The sequence below is a fragment of the Lepidochelys kempii genome, chromosome 7 (assembly GCF_965140285.1).
Source record: "Lepidochelys kempii isolate rLepKem1 chromosome 7, rLepKem1.hap1, whole genome shotgun sequence".
Lineage (NCBI taxonomy): Eukaryota > Metazoa > Chordata > Testudines > Cheloniidae > Lepidochelys > Lepidochelys kempii.
The window spans coordinates 29247308-29263479 of record NC_136386.1 but is presented as its reverse complement, the minus strand read 5'-3'; the positions used below and the strand labels follow the sequence as shown (position 1 = coordinate 29263479).

The 16172-nt window shown below is 40.4% G+C and overlaps 1 protein-coding gene across 1 annotated transcript in view; it reads right to left on the bottom strand.

Annotated features, from left to right (window-relative positions):
* Window positions 1-16172, bottom strand: part of SUSD3 (sushi domain containing 3) — a 63243-nt gene that overhangs the window by 39093 nt on the left and 7978 nt on the right. The window contains exons 2-3 of the mRNA XM_073351573.1: window positions 2676-2864; window positions 1014-1161 (exon numbers count right to left, since the gene is read on the bottom strand). Of these exons, the coding sequence (XP_073207674.1) occupies window positions 1014-1161; window positions 2676-2864 (337 nt within the window). The remainder of the gene's footprint in view (window positions 1-1013; window positions 1162-2675; window positions 2865-16172) is intronic.

Sequence of the window (16172 nt, the reverse complement as noted above, 5' to 3'; positions counted from 1 at the left end):
AATTTGTGTGGTGAGTCCCTTAATCACCAGCCTATAGAGTCACTCTCTCTATCTGTGTAAATACTTGAATATTCTTCAGGCCAAAGAGGAACAGCTAGGGAAGACTGAGACTAGAATCGCCTAAGATCTTCAGCTGAGGAAAGGGAAATAGGAGTTCAAGTCCTTGCTCCAGAGTGAGGATCCAAAACTGGGTCTCCCGCATCCCAGGCGTGAGCCCCAACCACTTGGATAAAGGCTATAAAGACACAGACACACACACAGTTTGCCAGCCTGAAACAGATGTTTCTGATTTGTACACAAATTCCAAAGAGTTTCAGAACCAAGCCAAGTATTTTTTCGGTTTGCTGGCCAAGCTGGAAAAGTCAATTATTTGCCCAGCTTGAGCCATGAAGCAAACTCCTCTCTCTCACCAGCCCTCGTGGGTCACACCTGGGTCACCATTTTAGATCAACTTTCCAGATGGCGGGCATTTTGGTCGCTGACCCTCTGTGAGGTTAATTATCCCAGCAGAAAGAAAAGGAGTACTTGTGGCACCTTAGAGACTAACCAATTTATTTGAGCATGAGCTTTCGTGAGCTACAGCTCACTTCATCGGATGCATACCGTACATACCATACATACATACATATGGATGTATACCAGCAGACTGTACTAAGAAGTAAAGTTAGAGCAAAGGGACACAGATAGATAAAAGGAGAGGGAATAATACAGTCCATCCCATCAATGCAAGGACAGGAAGTATGGCCCAGTGGCTAGGACTTGGGTTCAACTCGTTCCTCCATCACAACTTCCTGTGTGACCCTGGGCAAGTCTCTGTGCTTCAGTTTCCCGCCTATAAAATAAGGATACTACTATTTTACAGGGGTGTTGTTAGGATGAATATGTTTAAAAAGATAAGGCGGCTCTCAAATACTATGGATATGGGGGCCATGTGAGTAAGATATGTGGCTCTTCCGTCTCTGATGGGTATCTTTGTCAGTTTCACAAGGCTTTCATTGTGGAATGAGACGTACCTTTCAGTTCTCCTCCTTTCATTTTTCTTAACGCACTTGATGAGACAACAGGTCAAAAAAGCCATAGACATCAGCAGGATGATGGCACAGCTCACAATGGAGGCAATCACTGCTACTTTAAATCCAAAAGCCTCATATTTCGATATGGCTGCAGCAAAGCAAATACAGAAACAGGTTTCCAAAATGAACACCTTATTAAATTTAGCGCTCTCATTTCCATTAAACTGTGCTGAAGTCTACCTGCTTCACACTCTTGCTAATAATAATGCAATGAAAACTTTCATGTTAGTATGCCCTAAGACATTCAGAGACATTTGGCTTCATTTCAAGCTAAGGATGTCTCAAAGGTGGACTATTAAAAAGTCTCTTATTTATAAGTTACTAATTAATTGTTCACAAGTAACTTTGCCAGCGCAATTAATCAAACACGATGCTGCCAGCATTGCAATAACAAAAAAGCACAACTTTGTCAGTATCTCAAATGCAAATGATGTACCGGAGGTTTTCTGAAATCAAATTTTAACAAGGACTAGAGCTGCAAAAACAAACACTGGAAAGGAAAGAAAAGATTTAAATTAGGCCCTTCTTAGGGGAACGATAGCTCTGTACAATGATATCTTAGGACTGAGAATGGGACAGATCATGGAAGCAGCAGTAAACATGCAGGGCTGGACATTGGGGATGTTGTAGGGGTGAGAAAGAAATATCCAAAGGAACGAAGAAGCAGGAGTAGTGTATAGCAAACTATGCCAGTCCAGTTTGAGCACTGATATCGTCTTCTTAAAGCTACTCCTACTTCTTACACTACCCTGACTGCAAGGTTAAGAATTGTTTCTGTTGAATTCCATAGATAGCTTTATACTTTCACAATCTTTAAAACTGAATGTTCTAATTTACTTACTATAATGGAAGCCTCCTAAATCAGATGTAAGTATGGCTCAATTGAAGTAGGAATTCCAGGTGCATGGCAACGTTATTCATCTATTAGGTTAACGTGAGACAAAGTCCCATGCTTCAAACTTGAGGTCTATTTTGAATTTCAAACACACTGAAGTTCACAGGCATTGAGATCCAGAGTTTTGCTTTGGGCCCATTTCTAGTTAAATTATTGTCGTGCGTGTAATAAATAAGGAACAGCACAGAGTGAAAGGCAGCTAATATTGTTGCCTTTCAAGCCCTATTTTTCAATATGATAGCTGCTCCATTCTACTACCCACAGGCAACAGAGTAATTTTACTTTACAAATATCTCCATGTTCTTTGCCGCATGATTCCTCCTGAAAACAATGGAATTAAATAATGCAATATACAGGTATTCTCATTGATCACATCTATACATTTTCCTGACAAACAGCAGCACATTTTGCAGCTATAGAGCCAAATTTATCCCTGGTGTAACTTTACTGAGGTCACTGATATTCGACCAGGCACAAATCTGGCTAAAAGTCTTTCCAGTATAGTTATTCATGATATCTGAATGTGCCCGGAGTGCTATTATAGCCAGTGACAATAGCAATGAATGAAATTCAACACGCCCTCTTCTTTCCACAGAGCTCTGGAATTAATCCCCGTTTCATGCCAAAGCTTCATAGGTTACCCAGGGCAAACAACTTGAGCGTAACCCAGAAGAGGTGTTGAGTAATTCTGGAAGAAGAATCCTTACGTTTGCATGAGGGAACTCCAGCAGTCCACTGTGTGCTGTCTCCCTTCCATAAGCAGGTTACGAGTCCCTGTCCCACAAGCAGGTGCTCAGCGGAGCACTGGAATGTTATCACCGTTCCGACGGCGGTGCCATCACCATGAATTATCTGTAGCGTGCCAAGCTGAGGGGGAAAGATTTGGCTACACTGCCCTGCAGATTTAAAAGAACAGAACAAAACAATGCAATGTTAGGGCCAAATCCCAGGTCCACGGAAGTTAAGGGGAGGTTTAATTTTTACTTGAAGAGGATCATGTTTTCACTCAGTATGAGGAAATGGTCAATAAGCAAACAAACTGAGAGACTTCTTTAAAGGTGAAACTCACCTCTCAGCCAAGCACCAACCAATAGGCTAAGCCTCACTTAAACCCTACATTGATAGCTGAAGTGGGATGGATGTAGGTGGTGCATAGACTGTGTTGACTTCCCACACATGGGTGAATTTCATCCTAAATCTTTTGTGAGGTTCTCTATTAAGGACGCTATATTCAAAAAACTATTTTATACTATATTATGCCTTTCTATCAAATTGCTTGCATTCAGATTTTCTTTTGAGGCCTTACTAGTGCCAATTTTGTTTTATTTGCGTGTCAAGAAAGATCTTAGTACCTCAGAGTTTTATGCTAGAATTGATTATCTCTGCTTTTTAAAAACATTTCTCTTTAACTCTGCCCTCTGTAATAACCTCTCCCTTCCCCCTCACTTTTCTCCTTGTACTAAAATCTTTAGTTCACAGTGTTCTCTCTGGAATAACTGAGTGGTAGGTGCTTTGGTGACCTATTTTGGCAGTTAGCTCTATATACTGATTGTTACTGCCATGAAATGCTTCATTTAGCATTTACTGTCCTACTCATTTTTAAATACAAATTAATTGCTCAGTCATTAAGAAAATATACAGCATTCTGATCCAGCTAAAAGACAACAAAATGGAGTGATTTTTCTAGTCTCGTATGTGTGGACTAACATAACCTGGATATCATCGTATGCATCCTTTCATTCATGTTTAGTAAACACCAGTATTTCTCTTTTTCAGCATTTTCACATCTGAGACTCTGATCCTTCCACTGATTCTCCCAAAAACTTCAGTGGGCATCCACACACACTCAGCAGCAGCTGCGCCACTGGTTGCAACACTGGGGTTTTAACTATTATCATAAAAATAATAAAGGAGGAGGGGAGTTGCTCTTGAACTGTTTATCAGAGAGCAGAGGTTTACAATTACTAAGAACTTTCTTCTTTTTATAACTATTTAGGAACTTTTAACAGGTTTACATGTTCATATCAAATCTGTTTTATTTTTATTTTTTAAAAACCCTCTTCCAGTCCCCATATATCTATATCTAGAGAAAGAGAGAGAGAGAGCGCACAAAACCCTGGTCTTATTAGACTTAATGAGAGTTTTGCCACTGAGTTCCAGGGGACCAGGATAGGGCCCTTCTTGGGACCTGATTCTTTTTTGGCTTACTTTGGAGCCTTTTCTTAAGGTCCAGCATTCAGCAACAGACTAAGATGTAATTAAATAGTAGATGCCAAATCCTGAATTCCATGGGAATGGCCCACACATGTGAAGAACTTGGCCCTGTGTTTAATTAATGTTGAGCTTCTGATATAAAAACAAAAGACAGGCTGTTCAAAGTTAGATATAACTACCTGCCCTCAATTTATGCCCTTTAAAAACAAACAAAACTAACAAAAGCCACAGTGACAATTACTGTTCCAATCTATTATTCAAATATGTAGTAAGGTCTTGATTTTAAAAACATGACACTTGAAACCTGTGCAGGGTTCTTTCTGTTTGCTACATTAGCTCTTTCAACCTTGTTGCAATAATTAGTATCAACAAGAGCAAAATATTTTCTAGAGAGATTTCCTCTGGATCCTCCCTCTCTTGCCCCAAATACCTGATCATTGGTGCCTGCCTGATGTGTGAATTATGCACCCTCTCTTTTTATTTAAAGCGACTACTGTGATTTTTTGAAAATGGGTTCAGAGTCTTCTCCTGAAAAGCAATTGTCACACCTGCAAAAATATAAATATCTGCTTCTGATAGTTTCAAGTTTCATGCTTTCATTTTTTAAAATGTCAGAACATAGAGTAGGTACTAGCCAATAAAGTGATCAGAGTTGACATCCGGTGACACTGATATCAGTGGAAAGTGCACAATGTAACTTTGAGCAAGATTTGGTACATAGTATCTCTCTTAAGCAGCATAAACTAGCCTTCATTAGAATCCCTCAGTACACTTGTCTATTGGCCTGAAAGCTCTAGCATCTTCATCCAATAACCATTGTCCAAAGAACAGATAATTTGCCATTTGATTCTTTCCTTCAAGATACATTTAAAATAATCTGTTGCCCTTCTTTGAATCATTAATACTCCTGCTTAATTTGTAATGAAAGGTGCCAGGGCTCAAGCAATTTTTTTACATGCATAACTACTGCAGCAAGCCTAGAGGTGCCAGGGCTATGAACTGCCAAGCCTAGAGGTGCCAGGGCTCAGCCCTGGCACAAATTAAGCACTGATTCCTGACCCGTGATATATGTAGAGTAATTAAATTTTCTGTGCTCCAATTACCTTTCTGGCATTCCTTCTTGAGTTGCGTATTTCAAACATTCCCTTCACTTGAGACTTTAAGACTGTCTAAGTCTTTCTCATCAGCTGATGTGCCACTAAGCCATGTGTATTTCTCTGGTGTGCCCCTGGGTCGTAGTAGCATTATGCCATCTCCTTAGGGAGTATTCCTGGACAGAGCGTACTTGTGAAAATGGCTTCTCTGGACAGTGGCCAGTAAAGAGCAAAGCTTAAAAGGTACAGTGGTTGAGTTTAAACAATATCCTAAAGTTCAGGTGCTGATCTGAAATGTAAACTATTCAAAAGCATCTGATGAAGTGGGTTTTAACCCACAGAAGCTTATGCCCAAATAAATGTGTTAGTCTCTAAGGTGCCACAAGGACGCCTTGTTGTTTTTATTCAGATCTCTGTGGTCTGAAAACTGAGATAGAAATCTTGTTAGATCGGCTCTTTGACAAAACACAGCTTTATTTTGCCCAGGCACCCTATCTTGTGGGATTTCAGAATGCTGAATTCAGGAAATGCAGAGGTTTTTGTTTTGTTGTTCTTTTGGGGGTTGTGGGGGGGGGGTTTCAGAGCATTATCAAAATGCACAGATGGGTCTGGGTTTATTCCAATTTGAATTTGGGGATAACTTTCAGGTCAGTTCTTACTGAGAGATGGGCCAAAATCAAAACCCTGGATCAGAACATCCGTGAACAGTGACGGAAGTCCAGGTCTAAAGCTGAGCTTTGTGGCTCAGACTCATCTCCAATTTCATCTGAACTATTCCACTCATCCTTATTTTCTCCTCCTCTCCTATATGTTTTTTTCTCTCCTATGTGGATCTAATACCTGCTGATATTAACATGTAATCTTTTTACAGCCATTTCTTGCTGTGACTTTCCTGCCATTTTAACCTTACTCTTCTGTTTCTAAAAAGATGATCATTGCTGTATGTTTCCTGCCCTTTTATTTAGGTAAGCAGATGTTCTATAGCTTTATCCTTTGTATACTCCTCAGGCATGTTCATCTGACTAGATGCATTATCATTAAGAAGTTAAGTTTTATGTGTAGAATATTTGCTACTAAAATGCCTCCTGAAGTAAAACAATTGCTGGATAAACATTTGTGATAGCAAAGTTTGCATCTGGACCTAAAATTTCTGGACATGCAAGTGTCCAGATCTAGGGTTCTGGTATGTGTTTATATCTAGAAAATATGAGCTAAAACAGAACAAACGTTGTTCATGCACCTTCTGGTCTTTGCATCTCCCAGACAACTGAGGCTCAGTCCTGTGAGGAATTTGAGACTAATTTGTGGTCTGTACCATTTGTAAGCAGGTCATTGTGAGTACTCAAAATTCATGATGTCTTGGTTAGTTTTGATTGGTCACAAGGTATTATTGCTACTCCCTTAGCTGGTGAGTGCAACTTTTAGAATCTGGTTACCATTACAAATATGAGTTCAAAATTCACTATTTACATTTTCAAATATTAGTTTACTACAAATATTTGCAGTGAAGCAAGCAGAGTGGACACGTTCTTTTTAAAAATTCAAATGGAGTTTTGTTTGTTTGATTTAGTAAGGGGGATTAACCAAACTGCTTGACAAATCTTGCATAACATCTGCCTACACTGTGTATGGTTTTAGCATATGGTATCAGCTCTCATCTTTCAAAAATAGTAGCAATAATCACTCAATTTTAGAAGCAGCCTCAAGCCACAAAATTTGGATCCAGGTTTGAATTTTGAATGCCCTAATGTTCACAACATTTGGAATTTTGTGTCAGCTCTTCGGAGAGTGAGAGGTCATTTACAAACATTCATTTCTCTGTTTGAAGTCATGTTTAGAGCATTCTCAGGGTGTTCAGATCCTGCATTTTGGTTTAGGTATGGGGCCATTAAACTTGTTCAACAGTACAAAAGAATGGCATTATCCACAATAAATAAACAGATCACTTCACATGATCAACAGATCAACATCCCAGAATGAAAGCTATTGAAATGTGGCATAATCTGTAAACTTTAATTTACTCAAAGCAGGTTTTTTTCAGAAGTAGACAAGCATATAATTTCCAGACACTGAAAAATAAATAATATGAAATGGTTAAAAACAAACAAACAAACAAAAAAACGAAGATAAAATAATACAAAAATTCCTCCCATGGCTTGGTAAGATTATCTGTATAGCAGTATCAATTTGTCAGAGATAGTTACCAAGCACACTTTGGATTTTTATTTTACTGATAAGAGAAAAAACTTGAAATGGCACTGTATTATACAGAAAAATAGAAGAAACAGCAGACAAAAAGCTAATCCTTTGAAAAGGCACAAGTTGATCATTGCTGACCAGTGATTCAGAAGTAGGAAGATCCTTGGCTTTCTCATTATCCCTATTAATCATGTAAACCTAGCTGTGCCATTTCTTATTGCTTGACTTTTCATGAAACTAAGACATAACGCAATAGCCAGATGCCAGTAAGAACTAGAACCCCGGCTCACTAAACCATTACGCCAGTAAATAGGCTGATACTATTCCTGCAGGCAAACGTTTCAACAAAATGCATTCTGAAAATTTATATCCTGAAGTCACAAACACCTACTGACCCTCCATGAGGCCCTCAGAGAAGAAGAGAGTGGCAATATCCCACATATAGGCAGCACTCATGACAGTATTTTCCCTTTACCTCATGATAGCAGCCAAAGACCCCCCATGAGGGTTGGGGTCCCATTGCACTTGGCACTGCACCCATACATGGGAACTCGGTCCCTGCTCTCAAGAGCTTACATTCTAACTCAGGCACTTACACAGCTTTTCAGGAAATCAGTGTTAAACATGACACCTACAAAGCTATAAAATTAACAGGAAAGTTTGGCCATTCAGGACTTGCACCAGTGGAGAGCACTTTAAGAGCTTCTGAGCTGTGCTATAGCCATCTAGAAGCATGTTGCCTGTCAAATCTTGTTATTGCTTAATTATATAATAATGACTTGCTCCAACAGTTTCTAATAAAAGCACGTCAGCAATCTCGACAGCTGAATGGCCCGGCATTTCTTGCCTATGATATGGTTTTGTACGTGTCATGTTTAAAACTAAGTACCTGAAAAGCAATAAAGAAAAGTAGCAGCGCATTCAATAGAGTGGGCAAGGGTTGATAATGGCTCAAAGCCAACAATACTACACAAATATTTGTGAAATCATTTCCTTAGCTTGAGCTCTACATTCGATGACATGAACACATTCTGATTTTAAGCAAATGCTTGAATATGCACAGGTTTACATGACAGAGAAGCAGAGTAGTCCAGGGAATGGGGCACTGAAAGGATAGGACAACTGGGTTCCATGCCTGGCCTTGCCACTGACCAGCTGTGTGACCTTAGGCAAGTCACTTCATCTCTCAGTGACTCCATTTCTACCACCCTTTGTCTTGTCTATATTAGCCCTGATCCTGCAACATGTAAGCTGCAGATTCTATAGGCCAGGCTCCCTTGTCAGACTACATCTCCCATGGTGCACCATGGCCAGGCCTCTCCTCACTAGGAGGGGAGACTGCGGTGCATCATGAGAAATGTGGTGAAACCAAGGAGCCCAGCCTGTAGAGGAGAATAGGAGCATGACGCATCTGAACTACAACTCCCATTAGGCACCATGGCAATATTTCCAAACCAAAATATTTCAGTTTCTGGACTAAATATTTTAGTTTTCAATTTTTCTCTGAAAAGCTGCCATTGTTGCCAGGAAAAAAAATCCATTTTCCAACCAGCTGTAATTGTTAGGCCAGTGTTGAGCACTCCTGAAAATCCCACCTTTAAAATTTGTTCTATCACTGACATTCTTTGACAGGGTTAACTGGCACAGTGAATAGGTGGGAAGCTGTAGTCCTGATATATCTTGATTTTAGTAAGGCTTTTGACACCATCTCACGTGATATTTTCAGAAACATATTAGGAAACTTAGGTCTAGATCAGGGGTAGGCAAACTTTTTGGCCTGAGGGCCCCATCTGGGTATGGAAATTGTATGGCAGGCCATGAATGCTCATGAAATTGGGGGTTGGGGTGTGGGCTCTGGGCTGGGGCTAGAGATGAGGATTTGGGGCTGCAGGGGGGTGCCCCAGGCTGGGACCGAGGAATTTGGAGGGCGGGAGAGGGATCAGGGCTGGGGCAGGGAGCTGGGGCCTAGGAGAAGGTCAGGGGTGCAGGCTCCAGGCAGCGCTTCCCTCAGGCAGCTCTTGGAAGTAGCAGCATGTCCTCCCTCCAGCTTCTATGCAGAGGCATGGCCAGGCAGCTCTGTGTGTTGCCCCATCTGCAGGCGCTGCCCCTGCAGCTCCCATTGGCCAAGGTTCCCGGCCAATGGGAGCTGTGAGGGCTGTGCTTGGGGCAGGGGGGGCAGCGTGTGGAGCCCCCTGACTGCCCCTATGCTTAGGAGCCAGAGGAGGGACATGCCGCTGCTTCTGGGAGCGTGCAGAGCCACAGAACTCATGGAGCAGGGCCAACCCCAATCCTGCTCCCCAGCCAGAGCCTGAGGGCTGCATTAAAATGTCTGAAGGGCTGGATGTGGCCCCTAGGCCATAGTTTGCCCACCCCTGGTCTAGATGAAATTACTATAAGGTGTGTGGCAAAACTGGCTAAGAAACCATACTCAAAGAGTAGTTATCAATGGTTTGCTGTCAAACTGGGGTATGTATCTAGTGGGCTCCCAGAGGGGTCTGTCCTTTGTCCAGTTCTATTGAATATTTTAAATAATGACTTGGAAAATTGAACATGTTTATAAAATTTGTGGATGACACCAAGTGGGGAGGGGTTGCAAGCACTTTGGAGGACAGGATTAGAATTCAAAATAACCTTGACAAACTGGAGAATTGGTCTGAAATCAACAAGATGAAATTCAATAAAGTACAAAATACTGCACTCAGGAAAAAAAATCAAATGCACAGCTACAAAATGGGGAATAACTGACTATATAGTAGTACTGCTGAAAAAGATCTGGGGTTACAGTGGATCACAAACTGAATATGAATCAATGATGTGATGCAGTTGTGAAAAAGCTAATATCATCCTAAGGTGTATTAACAGGAGTGTCATATATAAGACCCAGGAGGTAACTGTCCTTTTCTACTTGGCACTGATGAGACCTCAGTTGGAGTACTGTGTCCAGTTCTCGGTGCCACACTTTAGAAAAGATGTGGATAACTTGGAGAGAGTCCAGAGGAAAGCAATCAATTGATAAAAGGTCAGAAAACCAGACCTGTGACGAAAGGTTAAAAAAAAACCTGGGGATGTTTAGTCTTGAGAAAAGAAGACTGAGAGGGACCAGATAACTCTTTTCAAATATGTTAAGGACTGTTACAAAGACTATGATCAATTGTTCTCTGCATCCACTGACGGTAGTACAAAAACTGTAAAGGGCTTAATTTGCAGCAAGGGAGATTTAGATTAGATATTAAGAAAAAACTTTTAACTAGAAGGATAATTAAACTCTGGAATAGGCTTCCAAGGGAGGTTTTGGAATCCCCATCATTAGAGGTTTTAAGAACAGGCTAGACAAACACCTGTCATGAACAGTCTAGGTATACTTGGTCCTGCCTCAGCATGGGAAGCTGTACTGGATGACCTCTCAATGTCCCTTCCCATTCTACATTTCGATGATTCTATATCCTGCAGTTCTCCCTTTTTGCATTGCCTGAAGGGTATATTAATCCACAAGAAGTCCAAACTATACATCACGAAAAATGCTGGATGGGTTTGACTGACAATATATGTGATTCTCCCTACTTTGAATATGAGGAATATGTCAAATCTGTGTAAGCTGATTCTTCCTCATGTCTCTTAGATTACTTTTTTTAAAGTGGATTTGCTCTGGTCACTGTACCGCACTCCACGATTGATTTTCCCCCCAGTTTACATCAAAGCAAAGTTATTCTGGTCCATAAATCTCACTTTGAGATCTAATGAAGAGAGATGGAGTGAGTATTTTTTCTAATAAAGAACTAATTGATAAAAATAATCAAATGAAAAACAAGATATTTAAAGAGGTCTCTGGTAAAGTAAATGCCAAGTTTTTTTCTGCACTTTATTAGTACATTTACCAACAGTATTAAAACCATAAGCTACAATACCTCAGAGAAGTAAATGTATGACTTCATTAGCCAGCATGGAAATGCTTCATCAACCTAGAAGCATTCATTTACTTACCTCTTCACTGCTATTTCTCTGTTTAAAAATATAATCAGCTGTGGAATTCACCAGAATTATGCCTGTAAGCAAACCATTCACAAATAAAAATTACTCGTGAAAGTGATGTCAACTGTTGTTTTTGTGACTAACTTATTTAGTAAATGGATCAATTATTTCTGTAGTGACTCTGTCTTCCCCTTTTGCCTCTGGGTATCATTTAATCCTGTAATTGATTTCTGATCACTCCATTCCATTATAAAGGACATAAGGTAAGAAATAACATACGTGCTCTACTAAATATACAACCTGAGTCTTAGTCTCCAAAATGGAGAGCTTAAACAGGATAAAATTAAGAGTATTTTAAAACAGGAGTATTACTGGCTCTCTCGTCAGAATTTTAACAAACTCAATCTATCAAATACTGTAAAGCACACACAATGACCAGGCAAACAGGCATGCCACCTAACAGAACAAAACCAGCACACAATAAATAAACCATTCTGGACAGGTTGGGCCAGTCCTGCAGTCCTTTCTAGGCAATGTAGGATCAAGTTTTAGATGCTACTTTGAAAGCCCAATCGGGATTGATTTTTGTGTCACTGACAAGAGCATTATCAATGTTTACAAAAAAGAAAAACACATATAACTGTTTCTAAAATACCACATGCTGCCAAAGAGGGGCCTGAACCAACTCCCTGGCTCTGAACACCTGTGAACTTTGGAGAGGTTTTGGATCTGGCTTCACTAGCTGGCATCTATCTTTATAAAAGATATGAAACAAAACCACTCATGCAAACAGTGAAACTATGGATCTATATCTGGGCAACACCAAATCTAGTTTGGATCTGGAATTTGCAGCTCAGGTACATCACTCAATACAACTTCCTTTCTCACCAAGGAATAATAAAAATGGAGGAGAGAAAAAAGGGTAATTCTTTCTGCTGGGCCAACTTCCCTTTGGCCCTTTTTTTATGGCCCCCTAGTTCATCATTTCATCTTTTTCCATTGAATAAAGGTACAAAGATCTTAGTGAACAACCATAAAAAGGTAACCAAATGTAATCAAATTACTCACTGCTCTCTTAAATATTCTACATAGCATCCTTTCATCTGCAGCTGATCTTGACACTCACATCATCTGCTCTGACACTAAAGTCATTGTGTCACATTAGCATTGCTTCAGGATCACCCTGTCTCTTCTTAACCAGATTTTGTGAGGCCGGGAAATAGCCTCTCTGGCAGCAATTTCATTTATTAGACAGAAAGCTGGTGAAGTCTGTAGCTTTATACCTAAAATATTTTCAGCTTCCATCATTATTTTTTCCCAGTGCTCATGAATAACATTTAATTCATTAAACATGTGCAGCCAACCACAGGATTTTTGCAGACAGTCCAAAATGATAGGTTAACCAGCAGCCATATTTTGTAATTGAAACAATGACAACAGGAAATGTTAAAATTTTCCCTTATCCATAAGAAATTTCATGTACTATCTTGGGATAATGTTCAAAACGTCTTGGGTCATCATACAAGAGCTGCATGAAAACTGTCACCAAAAGAAGCCACATCTATAGTACATTTGTGATTGTTTCATGACAATTCAGATTTTGTCTCCAGTTTAACATCTTGCTGACATGTAGATCAAATCTCCACGGAGGGAAAAAAAAAGCTCTTCATAGTGATTCTGTCTTTTGTGACTCTCTCATAAGGCCTATATAAGAGCCTCGGGTATAATAGAACTAGTAATCTTTTATGAGGTCAAAACCTTTAAATCACATTGCTCTATCTTATAAAGAGAGAAGGCTATGAATAGCATAGGCGTGAACATTCCTTTTATTAATTGTTAAATATCAACTCTTTGTGTGGTGCTTTACCAGCCACAAAAATTAAGGCAGTCCCTGCCCAAAATGATGACCACATGAAACAAAAAGGCAAGTGCTCAAAATGGAGATAGGAGCTATTGTTGGAAGACATCAAACAGAAAATTGCATATGCATCGCTGATTGGCAAAAAGCTTTCAGGAGCCAGCCCACGCCAGTCCACGTGGTAGAACACAATGGTTCGAGCTAGTCAAAACATTTTTGCAAAATGGTTTTTCATTGAAAGATGTGGCTTTGCTGAAGCCAAAACATTTTGTGGTGGTGTATCGATTTTTGGATAGGAACAGGAAGGTTTCTGAGGTCCCAGGTGGACTCTGGTTACTAAGAGAGGAGAGACCCAGACTGAAATTCTGACTATTCAAATCTGAAAACAGGATGTTTCAAGACAATTCTGTTTTAGGGAAATGTTTGAACGCTTTTGGTTTTGTATGAAATCAAATTCCAAAACCTCGAAAACTGTTATGAAGTAGAATTGTTCTCCAGCTCTAATAACAATACAGTGTCAGCAATGGGGCAAGACCAGTTTGCTGTGAAAGCTATCAGGCTTTGCTTTTCACTCCACAGCTACTCAAACCCTCTAAGGGGCACCACAAAATGTTTGTGGCGGGGGTGGGGGAGGTGCTGGAAAAGGGCAGGAGGTTTGGGGTTTTTTTTTTTTTTTTTTTTTTTTGCAAAACAGGTAAAAAGGAGATCTCCTTCCCTGTTCCCCATCCTTGGGCCCAGTGGTAAGAATTTTTCATATGGCTCTGATAGTGAAGATTTATTAACACTTATTTGATCACCAGGGCAATTTACAGAGCAGGCTGCCAATGGGGATGGTAGCAGGATATGTGCTGCAGATAGTTAATGTATTAACATATATTAGAACCTATAATGTTGGGGCAGATTTTTATTTTATTTTACTTATGTGAATTGCCGCCCACGTTATAGCAGCTTTATAAATTCTATGAAATTCTGTAAAATTGGCAAACCTTTCCAGTATCCTTATGAACGTTTTGCAAAGACAAAACTATAATTTTTTACCCATATTTAGCTATCCCTCTGAATGCCTCAGTAAATTAATCTTTGACCAGTTTTACTGTCTCTGAAAACAAACCAGCAACATAATCTGGAAGTCCCCCACCCCTTTTTTAATAGTTAAAAAATATAAACAATCTGTTTCTATCAGTAGCTGAACATTACAGTATGTCCAAAGAAGGTCAGAAAAGATGTAGTTTTCTGTTTTTGCTTCAGATAGAGATTGCCTTAATAAATTACCCAGGGTTTCAAACCCAGCATGGCTTACTGAGATAAACTACTAAATATGCACAGGTGGGTTGGTCCAGCAGATATCTGATCAGAAAATGCTGTTTTAAAAAAGCTGCTCTATTCATCAGTCTTCCTTATATTGCACTGTATCATGCTGTGTTAGCCCAAAACACAGTAACGCAGCCCCATAAACTTGACCTGGCCTGTAGAAAGTGTCTGGCTGAAAGAAGAAAAGGCTTTAATTGTAAACCAAGCACAATATTATCCATAATACTCTTGAGTATATTACACAGACCCACACATATATATAATTGATGTGCCCTGCTAATCCTCTAGGGATAAAGCAGTGGGAGCGATGAGCTGATCAGATATGAGGGACTGAGGATTTAAGGTACGCAGTAGCCCTGGGGGAGAGGCAGAAGAACAGAAAACAGTTATCTGAGCACACATGATGGAGAAATGAATAAAAAATATGTTACTATAACAATATCAGGATGTTTGCCATGTTTTCATTGGCTTCAATGGTTCATTTAATTTGCAGTGTAAGTGGGGGGATTCAAATGCTGCCTGCAAAAGCTCTCTGATGAGGAAGAAAAGAGAGCCTGATCCTAAACCCAGAACAGACTATTATTCACCGGGATTCTTTGTAGTACATATATATGAGGAGACAGATTCACTTGCCTGCTCTGTTACCTTTATAAAGGGAATGGAGATCCAGCTAGCACAGAGTCAGAGTAGCTGCCTCCGAGGCCTCACTCCCAACAGGCTTAATTGCAGGATCCTGTTGTGGGCAGGGAAGGGTAGTCCCCAGCTGATGACCCCCTTCCTTACAACTGAACTGAGCACGGTAGAGAACCTGGCTTCAGAGCTTTAATCTGCATTTGACATATTATGAGTCAGACCCCCGGCTGGTATAAAACAGTGTAGCTAGACTGGATTTCAATGAAGCAACACCAGTATACATCAGCTGGGAATTTGGCCCAATAGAGAGTGGCAGGTCTAGACTATCTGGTGTGGTACATTAAAAAGGCGTGTAAAATACATATATTCAGGAATTAACACAACACATCAAACCAGATGTCTATCCTGCCTCTGACTGCGGTCTTTCCCTTTTACCTCAGGATTGCCAGTCTTTTGCTCACAACTTGTGTGCAAAGCAGAAAGTTCCCAGCCGAGTGGGCCCTATAAGGAAAATTCTGCAGCCCACACTCTCCTGGGTCAAAAACTGCCTAGTGGAATGGAGTGGGAAGAGATATCAGGGAACTGGTTACAGCTCCCTAATTCTCAAACTGCTCTGGCCCCAACATAAGTTAAAATAGCCTAGGGGCTGTGCCAACACACACTAACAGGCTCCAGGCCCCAGTTGAGAATTAACAGAGTCAGTGCTGACAGGCTATACCCTGCCCCCAACATGCTCCCTCCCATCCACTACACTGGGAGGAGGGGCAGTTGGTGCATGAACTGGTTAAACCACTTTATACCATCTGATAGCTCCCCTAAACTGGGGTGATTCTCAGCTGTCCAGTTAGAGTCAGGCAAGTCCACGTTAAGCCACCTGAGTTGTGCAAAGAGGCAGGCTCAAGGGTTGAGAATTTTGCCTGTATCTT